The following is a 17,143-nucleotide window of genomic DNA, read 5'->3' on the forward strand; positions in this document are numbered from 1 at the left end:
CCAGCACCTATAGAGAACTGGCTAGGTACCAGCACCTATAGAGAACTGGCTAGGTCCCAGCACCTATAGAGAACTGGCTAGGTACCAGCACCTATAGAGAACTGGCTAGGTACCAGCACCTATAGAGAACTGGCTAGGTACCAGCAGCCTGAGCAGATATCTTCATCCCAATACTCTCAGATGCTTCTAATCATCTCTCACACACATCTTCTGTTTCTCTTTTTGTTTTTGTTCTTTTTTAAATGTAGCCAAGGCTGCTGGGCATGATGGAGCAAGTCTGTGATCCCAGACAGAGGCAAGTTCCAAGCCAGAGTTACACAGCAAGGCCCTGTCGATCGATCGATCGATCGATCCATCAATAGATAGATAGGCAGGCAGGCAGATATGGCCAAGGCAGTAAGAGGGTGAGAGAGACTGTCTAAAGCAGCGATCCTCAACCTTCCTAATGCTGCAAACTTTTAATACAGTTCCTCATGTGGTGGTGACCGCCAACCATAAAACTATTTTTTGTTGCTACTTCATACTATAGTCTTGCTAGTGTTATGAATCATAATATAAATCTGTGCTTTCCAATGGCCTTTTGGTAACTTCTGTGGAAAGGTCATCCAGCACCCAAAGAGGTCACATGACCCATAGACTAAGAGCCGCTGGTCTAAAGGTTCAAGATGGCTGGGTGGTGGTGGTGGTGGTGGTGGTGGTGGCAGTGGTGGCGCACGCCTTTAATCCCAGCCCTTGGGAGGCAGAGGCAGGCGGATTTCTGAGTTCGAAGCCAGCCTGGTCTACAGAGGGAGTTCCAGGACAGCCAGGGCTACACAGAGAAACCCTGTCTCAAAAAAAAAAAAAAAAAGTTCAAGATGGCTCTCCCAGGCCATGTTCACCTGAGTTCAATCTCAGGCCAGTGTAGAAAAAAAGAATTGACTTCTGCAAGTTGCCCTGTGACATCCACACAGATGCTGTAGCATAGGCACACAAACACACATCAATAAATAAATGCTCACACACACAACAACAAGCCAGGCATCATGGTTTTCAGCACCCGAGAGGCTGGGTAGCAAGGCTACCCCAAGTTCAAGGCTAGACCTACAGAATGAGACTCTGTCAAAAGGAAGACATTAACTCTAGGTCTTTTGGAGTTTTTATTTCATTTTGTTTTGTTGCTATTTTGAGACTGTCTCACTATGTGGCTCTGGGTATCCTGGAACTCACTATGTAGACCAAGCTGGCCTCGAACTCACAGAGATCCACCTGCCTTTGCAAGATTAGAGTGTGTGCCATCGTGCCAAGTGATTCTAGCATTTGTGTGAGCCTGTGCCACAACAGCTATATGAAGAACTGAGGGCGACTTGCAGAAGTCAGTTCTCTCCTTCCATGTAGGTCTGAGTGAAATCTGCTTATCAGGCAGGGTTACAATCATCTACCAAAAAGCAAAAACAAAACCAAAAACCTATATTTTTGCATAAAATCTAAATTACCTTTTTCAACCCATGCTAAATTCAGCTTAGAACAATGATCATGTACTGATCTGTTGTTCTTCCTCAGAAATGCCCAGTTCTGTCTAAAGAAACAACATCAAACAGCATTCCTACTACTACAAAAGGTATCCCAAATACAGCACCAGACAACCACAGGCTGCTTTCAGACAGTCTCCTATGTTGCCCATGATGGCCTCGAACTGCAGACCCTCCTGCCTCACCATCCTGAAAGCTGGGATTACAGCCATGGACCAATATGCCTGACTTAATCCAGAAACCAGTAATAGTCATGACACAAAGCTCGCTGGAGTAGACTCACACAGACCATGCCTAACCCTAGCAAAGATTCTTGGCACTTCTACAAACACACGTCTTTGGCTGCATTCACACCACTACAAAGAAGCCTGCTGCTTCTTCAGACCGGCACTAAATGGAGCCTTGGCTGTCCTTACACCCAGCACGCAGAAAGCCAGCACTTCAAGAGTGTTTGACCCCAAGGCCCAGCAGTCACAAAGCTGACTGTTAAGTCCTTGTTGGTTCTAAAGCTAGAAACCAACTCCCAGCATCCACCCTTCTCTGTTTAGGGGTCACAAGGAGAAGGGTTTTTGTTTGTTTTGAGACAGGATCATGTAGCCCAAGCTTATTTCAAACTCCTTAAGTAACCAAATATAACCTTAAACTTCTGCCTGGATCCACCTCCCAAGTGCTGAGATTCCAGGCAAGCCCTCTGCCAACTGAATCATGCATGGTTGGCCCTAACTGCCTGCCACCTGAGAGCACAAGAAGAAGAAACAGAGAGGAGTCAGGCCCTCCCAGGCCAACTGCTTCAGGATGTTTTAATGAACAGACCAAGTCTCCCTATTGAGCCAATTCAAGCTAGGTTTTCTGCTACTTAAATCTGAAAGTACCCTGCTTTTGAAAAATAACTGGAAAAAAATGGTACCTTATAAATGAAACCCAGAACAAAAGCAAACCTCTGCTAGAGACTGAAAGCAAGGTGAATGTCAATGACAGCCCCTAACCCAGCCAGAGAATTTAACTGAAAAGCAATCAGACTCTGGCCCTGCAGCCACCAGTGTCAACAGGAGTATTATGGGATACAGAGTGAGGCAGTATCCTGCTGGAAGTGTATCCTTTCTCACAGCAGTCAGGAAGGACCTAGGAGAGAGGGGGAAAGGTGATCTTTGCTGGAAGAGGCCCTGTACACTTCAGAGGCAGGCTGGGAGCTGAGAGTGAAGAAGGGCAGAGAATGTACTGAGGGACCCTGTCTCAAAGTTCAAGATGGTATGTATCTCCACGACACAAGACCTATGCACACACATACAAGCACATAGACACACACACACACACTCGCCCAGAATTATCCTCCCTTATGATACAGTGATGTCACAGGTACTGAGCAGCAAAGAGGACAGGGGATCCACAAGCACACCATGTGCACAAATCTCACACACACAGGACCCTGACCTGTAGAAGTCAAAGATGACTCAATGCAAGCCTGATGATATGGAGTTCAAAACCAGGCTGCTCCTCAGACCATGACAATCTAGGGGCTGAGGACACAGAAGCTGAAAAGCAGATACTGGGGCCACTGCAGCAGGGAGTACCCCACTGCTTCCTTCTGCGGCCTGTTCTTGTTTAATAGATCCAACCACAAAGTAATTTTCTATTATGTCTGTGCTTGACAACAAGGATTTACAGTGACAGGCCTCCACATTACACACAACCACCATTTTCTCAACAGACACCCAGGTTCCTCTGTCACTGCTCACAATCTGAACTGAATTTTCCGTGTGGAGTCTGCAAAGGGGCCACGGAGCAGCTGCTTTCACCCACTGCACATCAATGGCGTGCACAGGCACGAGATGGGAATGTGTGCGAGCACCTCAGGGTGCTCTTGAGAAGACGCACGCCCTTGCTGAGAGAGCCACTGGTTTACATGCTTGCTTGTTACACAGCCATTTTCAGATTGAAACACAGCAACACAGGACTGGGGAGTGGCCTCAGGAGATAAGGCAGCTTCCCCACAAACATGAGAATCAAGTTTGGATTAGCAGAACCCACCTACAGAGGTGGGCAGGACTAGCTGTTGCCTGTAGCCCAGGTGCTTGGGTGGCCGAGACGGGATCCCAGGGCAAGCTGGCTAGCCGGCGGTGAGCTCTGGGTCTGTGAAAGACTGTCAGGAAGACCTCCACACGTACTTATATGTACATGCACACATAGACGCACATAAGCACTAAACCAAACACACTAAATAAATAAGATACCTACATCAATACACAAACATACAAAAGCTACTCTCTTCTTTAGGAAAGGGCCAGTTCAATACACAGAAGCAGAGAGCCCAACTCAGGAGACTTCTGTATCCAGAGCCTACTTGGCACAATCAAGTCTCAAAGGAAAGTCTTCAGTCTGACTTCCTGGGTGTGGGATGTACGGTCCTGTGCGGCTGCCCCGGATGTGATTCAGCTTGTTTCTGGCCATCACTAAGTCATCAGCCTATGGAGAGTTCTACCTCACAGTGACACAGACCACCGACCAGCCTAGCAGACCTGTTATAGGAGGGGTCAGGGCAGCAAGGGCAAAGGCTGAAGCAGGAGAACAGGTGAAGTCAGCAGCCAGTCTCCACCCAACTCTGCTCTAAACGAGTGGGGGCAAGGCCGTTTATAACCTCCTTCCCCACTTTTCTTGAGCTTTGTTTTGTTTTAAAACGTCTTACAATGTGGCCCAACTAGTCTGAAACTGGTGGTTCTCCTGCCTGTATGTCTTGTGTGCTGGAACTGCAGGCAGGTACTGCCATACCCTGCTGTAACCACTCTGAGTATCTTTGACACCGTGAAGGTAAGTTACATGGTAGTGATGAATTAAGTGACTGGAGAGCATCTATATTAGACAGGGAAAGGTGCAGCTGTGCAAGCAAAAGACATCCAGCTTCAACCAGGATGGGGGTGCAAGGAGAGGACAGAGCACAGATAAACATCAGCACCAGAGACAGAGGCCCCGGGGATAAACTCGGTATGAGGGACGATCTGGATGAGGGCAACTGGGAAATTTAATGAGATAAAGAATGCAGAAGGAGGCTTGAGTCCCTTTGTGAGCAAAAGAGAATCAAAAAGACCCTTTGAGGGCTAGGGATATAGCTTAATAGCAGAGTGCTTGCCTAGAATTCCCCAGTGAGGGGCTGGGGTGTAGCTCAGTGGTAGAGCCCCTGCCTAGAATCCCCCAGTGAGGGGCTAGGGGCGTGGCTCAGTGGTAGAGCCCCTGCCTAGAATCCCCCAGTGAGGGGCTGGGGTGTGGCTCAGTGGTACAGCCCCTGCCTAGAATCCCCCAGTGAGGGGCTGGGGTGTGGCTCAGTGGTAGAGCCCCTGCCTAGAATCCCCCAGTGAGAGGCTGGGGGCGTGGTTCAGTGGTAGAGGCCCTGCCTAGAATCCCCCAGTGAGGGGCTGGGGGTGTGGCTCAGTGGTAGAGCCCCTGCCTAGAATCCCCCAGTGAGGGGCTAGGGGCGTGGCTCAGTGGTAGAACCCCTGCCTAGAATCCCCCAGTGAGGGGCTGGGGTGTGGCTCAGTGGTAGAGCCCCTGCCTAGAATCCCCCAGTGAGGGGCTGGAGTGTGGCTCAGTGGTAGAGCCCCTGCCTAGAATCCCCCAGTGAGAGGCTGGGGGCGTGGTTCAGTGGTAGAGCCCCTGCCTAGAATCCCCCAGTGAGGGGCTGGGGGTGTGGCTCAGTGGTAGAACCCCTGCCTAGAATCCCACAGTAAGGGACTGGGGTGTGGCTCAGTGGTAGAGCCCATGCCTAGAATCCCCCAGGGAGGGGCTGGGGTGTGGCTCAGTGGTAGAGCCCCTGCCTAGAATCCCACAGTAAAGGGCTGAGCATTTGTCCAACATGCTCAAGGCTTTAAGTTGGACTCCTAGCACAAAATAAATAAACAGACAAATCAATCAATACCTTGAAGCCATGCTATGCTATGCTTAAAGCATCTAGTAAACTTAAAGCATCTAGTAAGAATCACACATGAAGGCACACACCTGTAATGCAAACACTCAGGTAGTTGAATCAAGAGGGTTTTAAGTTCAAGGCCAATCTAGACTAAATAGTAAAACGAAATAAATAACAAGCATCTATATTAAATTTCCAATCTTGCACAACTGCAGAGAGAAAAAAGGCCTTCTAAAAAATAACGAAGACCGTTTCAGTTTATAAGTATTGGGCTGGCAAGATGCTCAGTCAATAAAGGTGCTTGCTATCAAACAGGGCAACGGGAGTTCAATCCCCAGAACACATGGTGGGAATAAAGAACTGACATCCCAAGTGTCCTTTGACTTCCGTGCAGTAAATTTCTAAATGAAAATTATCTTCTCTAAGACCTAAGAGGGGTACGTTGATTAAATACAGCCCTTTTCTATACAAGACCACTAAGTACTCTGATTAGAGCCTCGCTCCGCAGTTAAGTGTATCTCCTTGTATCCTGCATCCTCACTTAGGACAGGAGAGAGAACATGCTTGTTCTCTCTGGTACAATGTGTTTCCAGGGAATAAAATAAATCACATGCTATTTTTTAACCTAGAAATAAAAGTGCACACAGAAAAAAGCTCTGTGTAAGCTAGGCTCCTGTGTGGTGCTGCCTGCAGCTCCCTGGAAACTAAGAGACACTGTGAAGTGGTGGACTGGACCTGAAGCAAAAGTCTCACCAACAAGTGCCATCTTGCACTCCTGTAACAAAACCGTAACAGATGCAGAAGTGCAAATGAGCACAGCTTTGGATTTTATCCCAAAGATCTAAGAAGTAAAAATGAAGAAGACCGTAGGAGAAAGCTACCACTTTCTCTGCTTTTATGAACTCAGATATTAAAATATCCTTAGGCGCTTCAAAAATTAAAATAAACAACACCTCCTGGCCAGCAAGTCCATGCAGTGGGTATAGACACCTGTTGTCAAGCCTAAGGCTCTGAGTTCAATCCTTAGGACCACGTGTACAAGGAGAGAACTGACTCCCAAAGGTATTCTCTGACCTCCATGTGTGTGTCCAATCCCACAACCTCACCGCCCCCACACTAAATAAACATAAAACAAACTCTTCAGGTTCAGCACAGGCATACACTGACACTGATTTAAAAAGACTGCTAACACTTCACGCCTAGCACCTCAGATGGGAATGCAGAGTGTTTCACAGAAATAAGTCAGAGATGTCCCTGAATAAATAAATAAATGGTCCAAACAAGAGAAGAGTTCAGCCAGGCAGTGGTGGCGCACGCCTGTAATCCCCACACTCGGGAGGCAGAGGCAGGCGGATTTCTGAGTTCGAGGCCAGCCTGGTCTACAGAGTGAGTTCCAGGACAGCCAGGGCTACACAATGAGACCCTGTTTCAAAGAAGTGAGGGTGCTGTATGGAGGGGAGAATGGATGGAGGGAATAATGAGAGGCTAGAAGACGCTGTAGGAGGAAGAGAGTGCCGTTTCCTGGGCTGTAATCCACCATCCTCTCTTTACTGTGGTCTGTCCATCATGCCCCTGCATGTCCCATTCCTGCCCCTTCCCTCTGAACACACCTCACACACTACCAAAGCCACACAGCTCACATCTGCCTGCCCCACTGTATACTCAGCTCATAGTTCTTACCAGAGAGAATCTGTCCACCTGCTCCTCTACTCACAGTCTGCTCTACTTGGAATCAGTTTTAGCTGACCTTTTAGATTTTTAAAAAAACATAATCATGCTTGTAAAATCTCAGCCATGGGAGATGGGGGCTCCCCATCAAGAGTTCAAGGTCATCCTTGGCTACAGGAAACCTGTCTCCAAACACAACATACACTCAATCTACAAGTAACAGCTGCCTCATTCCCACTCTCTGACATCCTTCTCCAGCTAACAACAACCATGATCAAATCCGCCACTGAACTCATTGCTCCTGATCAGATGTCCACGGCTTCACCACTAAAGTTGATGCTGGGGCTGGGGGATGGCTCAGTGAACACGCTGAGCGTGTACACATGAGAATCCAGAAGGGACAGAAAAAGCCAGGCATGGCCACACAAGCACCTGCAACCCAGGACTGTGGAGGGTGGGGACAGGTGGACCAGTGGCATTGGTAAGCCACCCACCAAGTTCCTGGCTCAGTGGTGAGACCTTGTCTCAGGAACGTAAAGTGGACAGTGTTAAGACAAGACACAACACTCTCACCCCCAACACACACACACCGACACACACACACACAGCTGCTCAGTTGGACTCATCAACACTATTGTGCCAGCAAACTTTCTGAATACACAGAAAAGCAATGTTTGTGTGTGAATGTTATCTTCCATGTTTACCAACCAGCTCCATACACTGTCTTCTGTCTCAAAGTGCAGCACTGCCTTTACTGTCTATTTCAGTTCTTCGCAACTTGGGGGGTGGTGCACAAGCTTTCACAGGGGTCATATATCAGATGTCCTGCATATCAGATACTTACACTATGATTGATATGTAGGTGTGAGGAATAACAGCTGGATAGAGATGCAGCTTAGCAAGGGCAGAGCACCTGCCTAGAGTGGCCAAGGCCCTGGACAACCCCCAGCAGCACAGGGAGAAATGGAAGAGGCAGGAGTAGAACTCAGCAGATGGAAGGCCTGCCTGGCATGCAGGAGGCCTGGGTCTGATGCCCAGCCCTGAATAGATCAGAACGCAGCTTGTGCTGTCGCTGTGATCAAGGCATTCAGGAAGGAGCTGCATATGAGTTGGGGGCCATCAGGGAACCCTCCCTCTGGGCAGACACAGACACGGCCACCGCCACCCCTGACAACCAAAGTGTGGCTTAGGGAATCAATGAGTTTGCTAGGCTCCCTTCTGGGTGTGGGGGTTACAGGAGCAGAGCTGAACCCAAAGCAGCCACACCATCAAGTTTGACCCCAGCGTGGACAAGGCACCAACAGAGCCCCGCCCTTCAAGTGACCCTTCTACACTCTGCACGCCCTGGCCCTCCTCAGACCACAAAGTCACGTGCAACAAGGACAAAGTTATAAGCTCTGCTCTGATGAAGAAAAAGCTATACCACTCTACCCTACCAGACTACGTGAGACAGGAAGGGAGGAAAGAAGGGAGGGTGACATAACTGTCACCTATAACCCTGTGTTTACATTACCCTACCTATACTATAAATAAATCACAACTCTTCGCGGAAATATTAACCCACTCTGGTCAGGCTTTGAGTGGTATGAAAAAGGAGATGTCTCCCGTCTCAGACATGAAAACACATGGCAAGATGCTAACTCTACAAATCCCCTCCTTCACCCAAGTGCTTCCAGGGAAAGCTGATTCACGCCTGATTCCTAAGTCACAGCTACAGCACCTCCTGAGATGGTCCACAGAGACTCCGGCCGCCAGCTCCAAGCAAAGCGGCCCTAGGTTCTGCTCCCTAGGCAACATCCAAGTTGGATTTGCAAGCTTAAAACTTCAGAACTGCATCAGCCAACAGCCTGGGTTTCTTCTGCCTGGTGACACTTGATGCAGCGACACTCCTCATCCAATTACAACTCCTTTCAGCTGCAGTGGAGGTGCCCGCAGCTGGTATTACAGATGGGGCTAGCAGCAGCTCCAGCAACCTCCCATCACTTAATCCTTGTTTTAAAACAGTAAACAGCTTCCACCCACTCCCGTTAACCCAGAAATGTAGAAATATTTCATTTTATTCAAATATCTATTAGGGTTAGATCTGGTCTAGAGCCTCAGTAGTAATCCTAGCATTTGAAGAAGATGCCCGAATCTAAGGGCCGCTCTGGTTTTGAGACACTTCCTTCAGGCTCTCCTTTAACTGGCCACAGGAACCTTCCTTCCGTCAGGGAGAGGGCAAGGAAGAGGGAAGAGTACCCCAGCAACACACAAGTGTAAGTTGTGGCTTCCCTACATACAGCTCATCTACAAAACCACCGACGTGTAAATGGCCAGCGTGTGAATGGTTCAGTGATGAAAATGGACTTTTTAAAATTCTACATTTGTTTAAAATAATTTAACTTTAGCTGGGCAGTGGTGGCACACACCTTTGATCCCAGCAGAGGCAGGCAGATCTCTGAGTTTGAGGCTAGCCTGGTCTATAGAGTAAGTTCCACTACACAGGGCTACCCTGTCTCAAACAAAAACAAAACAAAACTTTAACTTTCAACATTGTTTTAAAATTACACAAACACCAGACCCATGTAAGAATCCTGAGCCAGAAAACCAAGAACATTGTGAAGATAGATTGTTTTGTTGGGGTGAGAACTGGGCCATGATTGGGCTATTTTAACTTTTATCCAGTGTCACGAAGTATATTGCACAGGCAGCCTAGCTAGCTGAGAGTTAGCCAGGAATCTGTGCAGAGCTGAAGCACTGCAGTGTGAGAGCCTTTCCAGTACATAAGAAACCACTGAACAAGCAACAGACTCGGGACGCCACTGAGCTCAAAGTGCGAAGACTCACACAAGAGAGGTAAAGTCCCAGACTATGTCTGTCTGTCTCTCTCACACATACACACAGGTGAACACAAACACACACATACGAATTTAAAACTTCTACTTATTCTGCTGTCCCAGTGCTGGGCCCCAGAAGGGATGGGAGGTGAGCAGAGACCAGGGATCCTGAGCTGGCCAGCAAGTCTACTGGAATCAGCACACTCCAGGTTCGGTAAGAGATCCAGTCTTAAAAATCAGAGTGGAGCCGGGCGTGGTGGCGCACGCCTTTGATCCCAGCACTCGGGAGGCAGAGGCAGGCGGATTTCTGAGTTCGAGGCCAGCCTGGTCTGCAGAGTGAGTGCCAGGACAGCCAGGGCTGCACAGAGAAACCCTGTCTCGAAAGAAAAAAAAAAAAAAATCAGAGTGGAGACGGAAGAAAACACCAGATGCTGCTCCTGCCCTCCACACACATGTAAACACCTGTGCACACACCACATGAACCCACCCACCAAGAGGGGAAACTCTAGCTTGCTGTAGATTCACAACTACTTAAAAATACAGACAGGAGTAAAGCACATGAAAGGCTTCCTGCATGCACAACTTTTCCTGCACCTGGGGTTTAAGGAGGACCCTAAGGAAAGCATACTTGGAAGTGAGCAGATGGCGATTATGAGCTGTCAGATGCTCTCTCAAGCTACCGGGTCATCTCTGACGATGGTACAGTGGTCAAATTAAAGTTCTGCTGGTCCAGGTTCTCTGCTGGAGCAGTCAGTCAGCACTCCTAACAGTTCCCTTGGTCTTTCTTAAGAGCCAGTGTGAATCAATTAGGCCCACTGTGTCCAGCTCACGACTGGCTAAATGAAAGTCCTAGCAAGTATGACTACAGCTATCTCGCTCTGGCTCAACAGGACCTTGTTGCACACCTACACCAACTTGTAAGCCAGGTTTCTTTCCTTTCTCTACTTGCAATTACAATTGCTCTTCATGGGACACAGTCCTGGCTCCAAAAGGCAAGAAAACACAAGAAGGTCCAAGTGACCTCGAGGGATGGACTGGAGAGACGGTCACACTCAGTGGTCCCAGGCACTCGCCGCTCTTGGCAAAGGCTCCAGGGTGGATTCCCAGAACCCGCAGAGTAGCTCGAAACTGTTAACTCCAGAGGAGCTGATGACACCCTCTTCTGACCTTCAGGAGCCCCAGGTACGAATATGGTGCACACACATAAATGCAGGCAAAGTATCCACACACATAAAACAACTAAATCCAAAAAGAAAAAAAAGGATGTTTTAAAAAAGATAAAACCGGACCCCCCCCCCCCAAAAAAAAAAGCTGAGGCATTTGGAACCTCAACTAACTGTTCAGTGGCAGAGAGAAATCTGAGTTTTCTGAAGAGCAGCATGACCCTCAGAGCCTGGGGTTGATCTGTGGACCACAACTCCGGCTGAATTTGATATCCAAATTTCCAGGGCTGGGGAGACGGCTCAGCAGGTAAGAGTACTGACTGCTCTTCTGAAAGTCCTGAGTTCAAATCCCAGCAACCACATGGTAGCTCACAACCATCCATAATGAGATCTGATGCTCTCTTCTGGGTTGTCTGAAGACAGCTGCAGTGTACTTACATATAATCAATCAATCAATAAATAAATAAATCTTAAAAACAAATATCCAAATATCCAAAAAGGTTGCACTCTCCAGTGAACTCTTAAGATGTCTACAAGATAAAGCTAACAAGACTACTAGATTTTGCACATACTGACTCTAAGCCTCATGAAACAGTTCCTAGGAAACACCACAAAGACAGTCATTAAAATTACATAATTCAAATACAGAAACTCAAGCATTCTTTTCTACTGCACAGAGCAGTTCTCCCAAGCACTTTGGCATATTATTCAACAACTTAGTGGGGGCGGGGGCATCCATGGGAAGAAAAGGAAAGCATAAATACAACACTAATGCAGCAAATTAAGGCTTGACACACATTAAACCAAAGTACTACCCTTTAACACCAATTCCTGAGGCTCGGGGTGAGAACAGAGAGCACACACAGGCCAACAGTAACATGAAGCAAGTAGGTAGCCACTCTGATGGATCGTGCAGCAGCTCAAAGACACTTATAATGGGGCTGAAATCGCATTCAAATGAGGAAACTAAGACCCTGTACCATCAGGAGATCCTGGCTGTACATCATGCAACTGCTAGTCTGACCAGGGTGCCCTGATTTGACAGGCTCTGTTCCCCAAAGGCCATCAACTGTAAATTCTCAACACTTGACACCACTCCAGTGTCTTCAACGTCTTGGTGCTGTGTGGTTTTCAACACCAAGGTTACAAACAGGCATCTTGTTTTTTATTCTGTCTATGTACTCTGGTTGGTGTGCACGCAGGTACACCTGTATACATATGCACACAAGCCAGAGGGTCAACCTCAGGAGCCATAACCTTGGTTTTTCCCTTCAGATACGGTCTCTTACCAGGACCTGGGACTCTCTGATCAGGTGAGGCTCCCAGCCAGCCATGTTCAATTTTTAAGTGGGTGCTGGGTTCCAGCTCAGGTCTCATGCTTTCTGGGCAGACACACTCCTGACTGAGCCAGCTCCCCAGCTTCAATAGCTCTCATTCTTAAAAAGTCATCTTTCCCCAAATACAAATTCATAAATAGACTCCATTACAGTATTTATCTCTGGAGAGACTGCTACCCAACCGTCCTCACTTCCTGTCAAAGCAGAGAGATGAAGGCAAGCCTACCTCATCTTCAATAAAATGGCTGGTTCCAAGAGTTTCATGGTTGTCATCACATAGGCACACCATCCACCAACCCCCAATCCTATGATCACGCTCACAGATGTTCTCAGACCATGAGCTTTAACACCCATCCCTAGTCCTTCCTCGTCAAAAGCCATCCAAACCTCTGACACTTTCCAAGTCTGCAATGCCAGAATTAACCAGGATCTGTTAATAGATGCCTGCCACAATTCCACAATGAAGCCACTGATCTCATGTCTACTGAAACTCCCCAAGTCAGTCACTCTAACGGGAAGGCTGGAAGCAATCAGCATCATAACTGAAGTCATAGCCCAGTGTCAATGAGCAGCAAACTTTCCCCAGGATGGCTGTCAAGGAACCTAACTTCCTAACTAACACAGAGAGACATGCCCTTCACATGCCCACTGAGCAAGTCTCCTCCAGTATCTGTCCAGGGGCAAAGATGGCCAATATGACCAGGGTCTGGGTTCTAGTTCAAACACCGTTATCTGCTCCCACATCTTCAGAGAAAAAGTATCAATCTTTTCTTAAACAGAAGAAACTTTCCAAGAATTTCCGCCATGATCACAGGCCCTACCCTAAGGCTCTGCCTGAAAGGACAAGCAGAAGTCTTAGTCCTACCACACTGCCTTGGAACAGAAAAATCCAGGGAACTCCCTGCAAGGCCTCAGACTTAACGATGTATTTCCTCTTCTGAGCTGGAAAGCCCCAAAACAGGCCCTCCGCCAACCCTGCCATGCATGCAGCCTTAGGGATGGATTCAAACTGGTAAGGTCTGCAGAGAAAGGAGAGGGAGAAAGAAAGAGGAAGCTGAGGGCAGTGGTCCAGACTCCGGACCCACGGACCCATGAAGAGGGGCAGCTATGACAGAGAGCTCTCCTCTTGCCTGCATGCAAACTGCCCTGCTGCTGTCAGACCCACAGCAAGCTCTGCGCTCACCTTTGAAGGTGGCACTAAGGATCACTTAGGAAACCTGAACATTGCTCTGAAGACTGAGGGGAGCAAGGAGCCTGCACTAGAGCAGCTGCCACAGCTCAGCTTGTGTGGGAGGAGGGACTCAAGGATGTGGCGAGGGGTGAAGGCACTGCAGAGGAGGTAGGAACCAAAGACTCGGTCTTTGGAGTACTAAGTGGCCTGGCCTCGGGGAGAACGGAAGTGGACTAGACTGGAGAGGTCTGGACCACTGATGAGGTGGGGGAAGTGAGAACAAGACTGGGAGACAGACGTTTGGTCCCAGACAGGATTGAGGAATTTGCGACTGAAGGGTGGAGGCTGTAAGACTGAAGTGAGTGGGCGGGACTGAAAGATAAGTGAGGGCGGGATCAAGCAGGGACGGGGGCGGGGCTGAAAACAGTAGAGGGGGCGGAGCCAAGAGAGGAGAGGGGAAGCTAGAGAGATGGAGATGAGGAGGGGGTGAGGCGGTGGGAGAGCAAAGAGAAGCAAGGCAAATGAGTAGGGGGTGGGATGATTCGAAGGGACCCAGAGGGAGAAGGAAGAAGGTAGACAACAGGTCATGTGAGAGGGTGGGAAGAAAAAAGGAGAGAGAGATGAAGTGATGAGAAGCTGCAAGGGAAAAGAGGGAGGGGACAGGTGGGAGAATGGTGAGGGGTGGATGAGGGAGAAGAGATGGATGATGAAAATGTGAGGTAGGGGTGGAAAGAGCGGTGGAGGTGCAGCGAGGGGGAGGGATCTACATGAAGTTGAAAGGTGTGTGGCTATGTACAAGGCCTGGAGAAAAGCAGGCAGGGGTAGGTGTGGATCAGAGAGGGTGCTGGGGCGGTGTCAAGAGAGGACACTAGAGGGGACCGGTGGAGGGCAGCTGAGGGTAGGTGTGGGGCAGAAAGGAGAGTCAGGAGACAGTCCTGTAGAGGAGGAGCTAGGGGGCCGGACCTGATCCAGAAGGGTAAAGTTAGGGGGCAGAGGGAGAAAGCTAGGGGGCGTGGCCCATATGCCACTGATGGTAGGTGTGGGCAGATAGAGTACTAGGCAGGGGGGATAGGCAAGAACCTGAAGAGGAAGGAGCCAGAGGCGGGGCCAAGAGAATCAGACACAGGGGTGGAATCTATGATAGAGGGATGAACAGCAAGCCAGGCTTAATGCAGAAAAGGCAGCTGCCTGGGCCTGCAGAGCAAGCAGGGGGCGGGGAATGATGCAGAGGGAGGAGCCATAGGGCGGGGCGCCAAAGCTACAAAGTAGTCAAGGGGTGGAGCCTGTGAGGGGGAGGGGGGAGTCTGCAGAAGAGTCGAGGGCTGAGCCTAGTTAAGGGGGCGAGTCTGCAGATCGAGAGGCGTGGCTTGATGCAGAGGGAGGGCGGGGCTGCCGCAGCGGGGCGTGTCCTGATGTGCCAGGGGCGGGCCCTGATGCAGAGGGAGGAGACGGGGCGGCAGGGGCGGCGCCTGCAGAGCACCCGGGGGGCGGGGCCGGGAGCGCGAGCGAGGGGCGCACGCCGTAGGGGGTGCAGCGGTCCCGGGACAACGGCCGGTGCAAGGGCGGGGGAGGGGGGCGGGGCGGGAGTCCGCAGGGTCCCTGGGACAGCCTAGAGGCGCGAGGGCCGCGGCCCTGTCGTGCCTACCTGTCAGACGAATCTTGATGCTGGAGCCGTTCCTACGGGTCCCGGGGTTCGACATCTCCCGCCAGCGGCCGGCCGGCCTCGGATCCAGTGCCGCCGCCCCCCAGCCCGGCCCGGCCCGGCCCCGCCGCCGCCTCAAGGTTACGGCCACGGGCTGAGCGCCGGGGTCCGAGCCGGGACGCCGAGTGCGCGGCGCAGGCGTTGGGACGGAGACCACGGGCTGGAACCGTAGAACCGAGCGCTCGGCCGCGCCGCCGCCAGGAGCCGCCCCTGGCTGGCCCAGCCCGGAGCCGCCGCGCTCGCAGCCGGACGCCCGCCGCCCTCGCTGCTTCCGCCGCCGCCTCCCGAGCTGCGCGCGCCCGCCGCCGTGCCGGCCCGGCCCTGCGCGGCCTCGCGCTTGCGTGTGTGCGTGCGTGCGCGCGCCCGAGCACGGCGCTACGCCTACCGCGCTTGTCCTGGGCGCGCGCAAGGGGGTCTGGGGGAGCTGCAAGGTTCCTGCAGCCGGCGGGGAGCCTTGAAACAGACACCACCGTGGCCACCACCGCCCCACACACGTAGACGACACACACGCACACACAGGCGGCGCAGTCGGAGCCGGTTCTTAGTCACAATCTCAGAGCCAACTGATTTGCTTGTGCGACGATTTGGGGGAACCGATTGTTTCTTCAGTGTCGGACTTTTCAAGGCTCCTGATGGAAGCCAGGGTGTTGCGTGAAACCCCAAGAACCGTGCGCGCGTGCGCGCGTGGGCACACGCTAGATCCTGCAAGTTCCAAGGGAAGGCTTCCCGCAATGATCGAGTGTCGGATGTGCCCTGTGCAACTGGTGTATTCGATTGATAAAGTGGCTAGACTCAGAGGAAGTGCGGCATATGGACCAGCTAAACAAGATGAAGGATGTAAATGGAGAGGTGGTGGTTTTGTGGATAGGAACCTGCATGCAACTGAACTAACCCAGAGAAGGAAGCAGTCGGGTTTGCGAGTCCCTGCCTTCTGATGAACCCACCTCCAAACCCCCAGTGTCAGGCCGGTAAAAAGTAAAAGCGGGACTTTTTTTCCCCAGCAAGCCAACCAATCTCTATGGTAACGCATTCTAGAGAGGAAATAAAATGCTCTTGAAAAGGCTGCGTATATTTACCAAACTCCCATCCGACTTGAACTTACTTCACTTCATGGGCAGACTCTGTGGTTCTTCTTTAGAACCAGCTACCCACAGCATTTGACCACTCTCTTTAGAGACAGAGGCTCATCTGTAGCTGAGGCTGACCTCAAAACTGTGATTTCCCCTACTCAGCCTCCGGAGCGTAGGGATAAAAGGCTTGTTGTACCTGTCCTTGTCCTAGGCAGTTTGGTTTTATGAGCCTGTGCAGCCCAGACTTTTTAATAACGGAGGGAAAATATCTTAAGAATAGGATCGTGTATGGGCAACGATTATTCCAGACTCTTAACTCTGCTTCCATTTCTAAGCAGTTGTCACTGAGAGCGAGACCCTAGGTTGAAATAAATCTATTTAGGAGTCTTTGATTGGTGTTGGGAGAATAGCACCATTGGTAAGGTGTTCGTTGTGCAAGCACAAGAAGCTAAGTTTTGTGAGGCTTTTTTAGATATTTCTGTCACCTAGATAGGAGTGTTTTGTGTGCGTGTTTGTAGGTGTGCATCAGAAGGTGCTGGGTCTGGAGCAGGGGTTTGTGAGCCACCGTGTGGGTGCTGGGAACTGAACTTAGGTCCTCTGGAAGAGCAACGTGTGCTCCTAAGTGTCCAGCATCTCTCCAGCCCCACAGTCCAGGTGTGCTGGTGAGTTTGAGTGATCCCAGCCCCCTGGGAGGCAAAGACAGAAGGATCCCTGGGACTAACGGGCCAGTAAGCCTCCGTGAATCGGGAACCCTATGCCAATGAGAGACTCTGCCACCAGAAAAAAGGGAGCTGGGGGATAAACAGTTGA

At 50.4% G+C, this 17,143-nt stretch overlaps 1 protein-coding gene across 4 annotated transcripts in view; it reads right to left on the reverse strand.

The window, feature by feature from the left end:
- Smurf1 (SMAD specific E3 ubiquitin protein ligase 1) overlaps window positions 1-15,559 on the reverse strand; it is an 89,290-nt gene extending 73,731 nt beyond the window's left edge. For 3 of the 4 annotated variants that reach the window (XM_029477125.1, XM_021162175.2, XM_029477126.1), the window contains exon 1: window positions 15,207-15,506. In XM_029477125.1, coding sequence (XP_029332985.1) covers window positions 15,207-15,261 — 55 coding nt within the window. In that variant the 5' untranslated portion in view covers window positions 15,262-15,506. Of the gene's footprint in view, window positions 1-15,206 lie in introns of all 4 variants that reach the window. The other variant, XM_029477124.1, reaches the window with a different exon arrangement.
- Between the last annotated feature and the right edge of the window lie 1,584 nt (window positions 15,560-17,143).

The sequence above is a fragment of the Mus caroli genome, chromosome 5 (genome assembly GCF_900094665.2).
Source record: "Mus caroli chromosome 5, CAROLI_EIJ_v1.1, whole genome shotgun sequence".
NCBI lineage: Eukaryota > Metazoa > Chordata > Mammalia > Rodentia > Muridae > Mus > Mus caroli.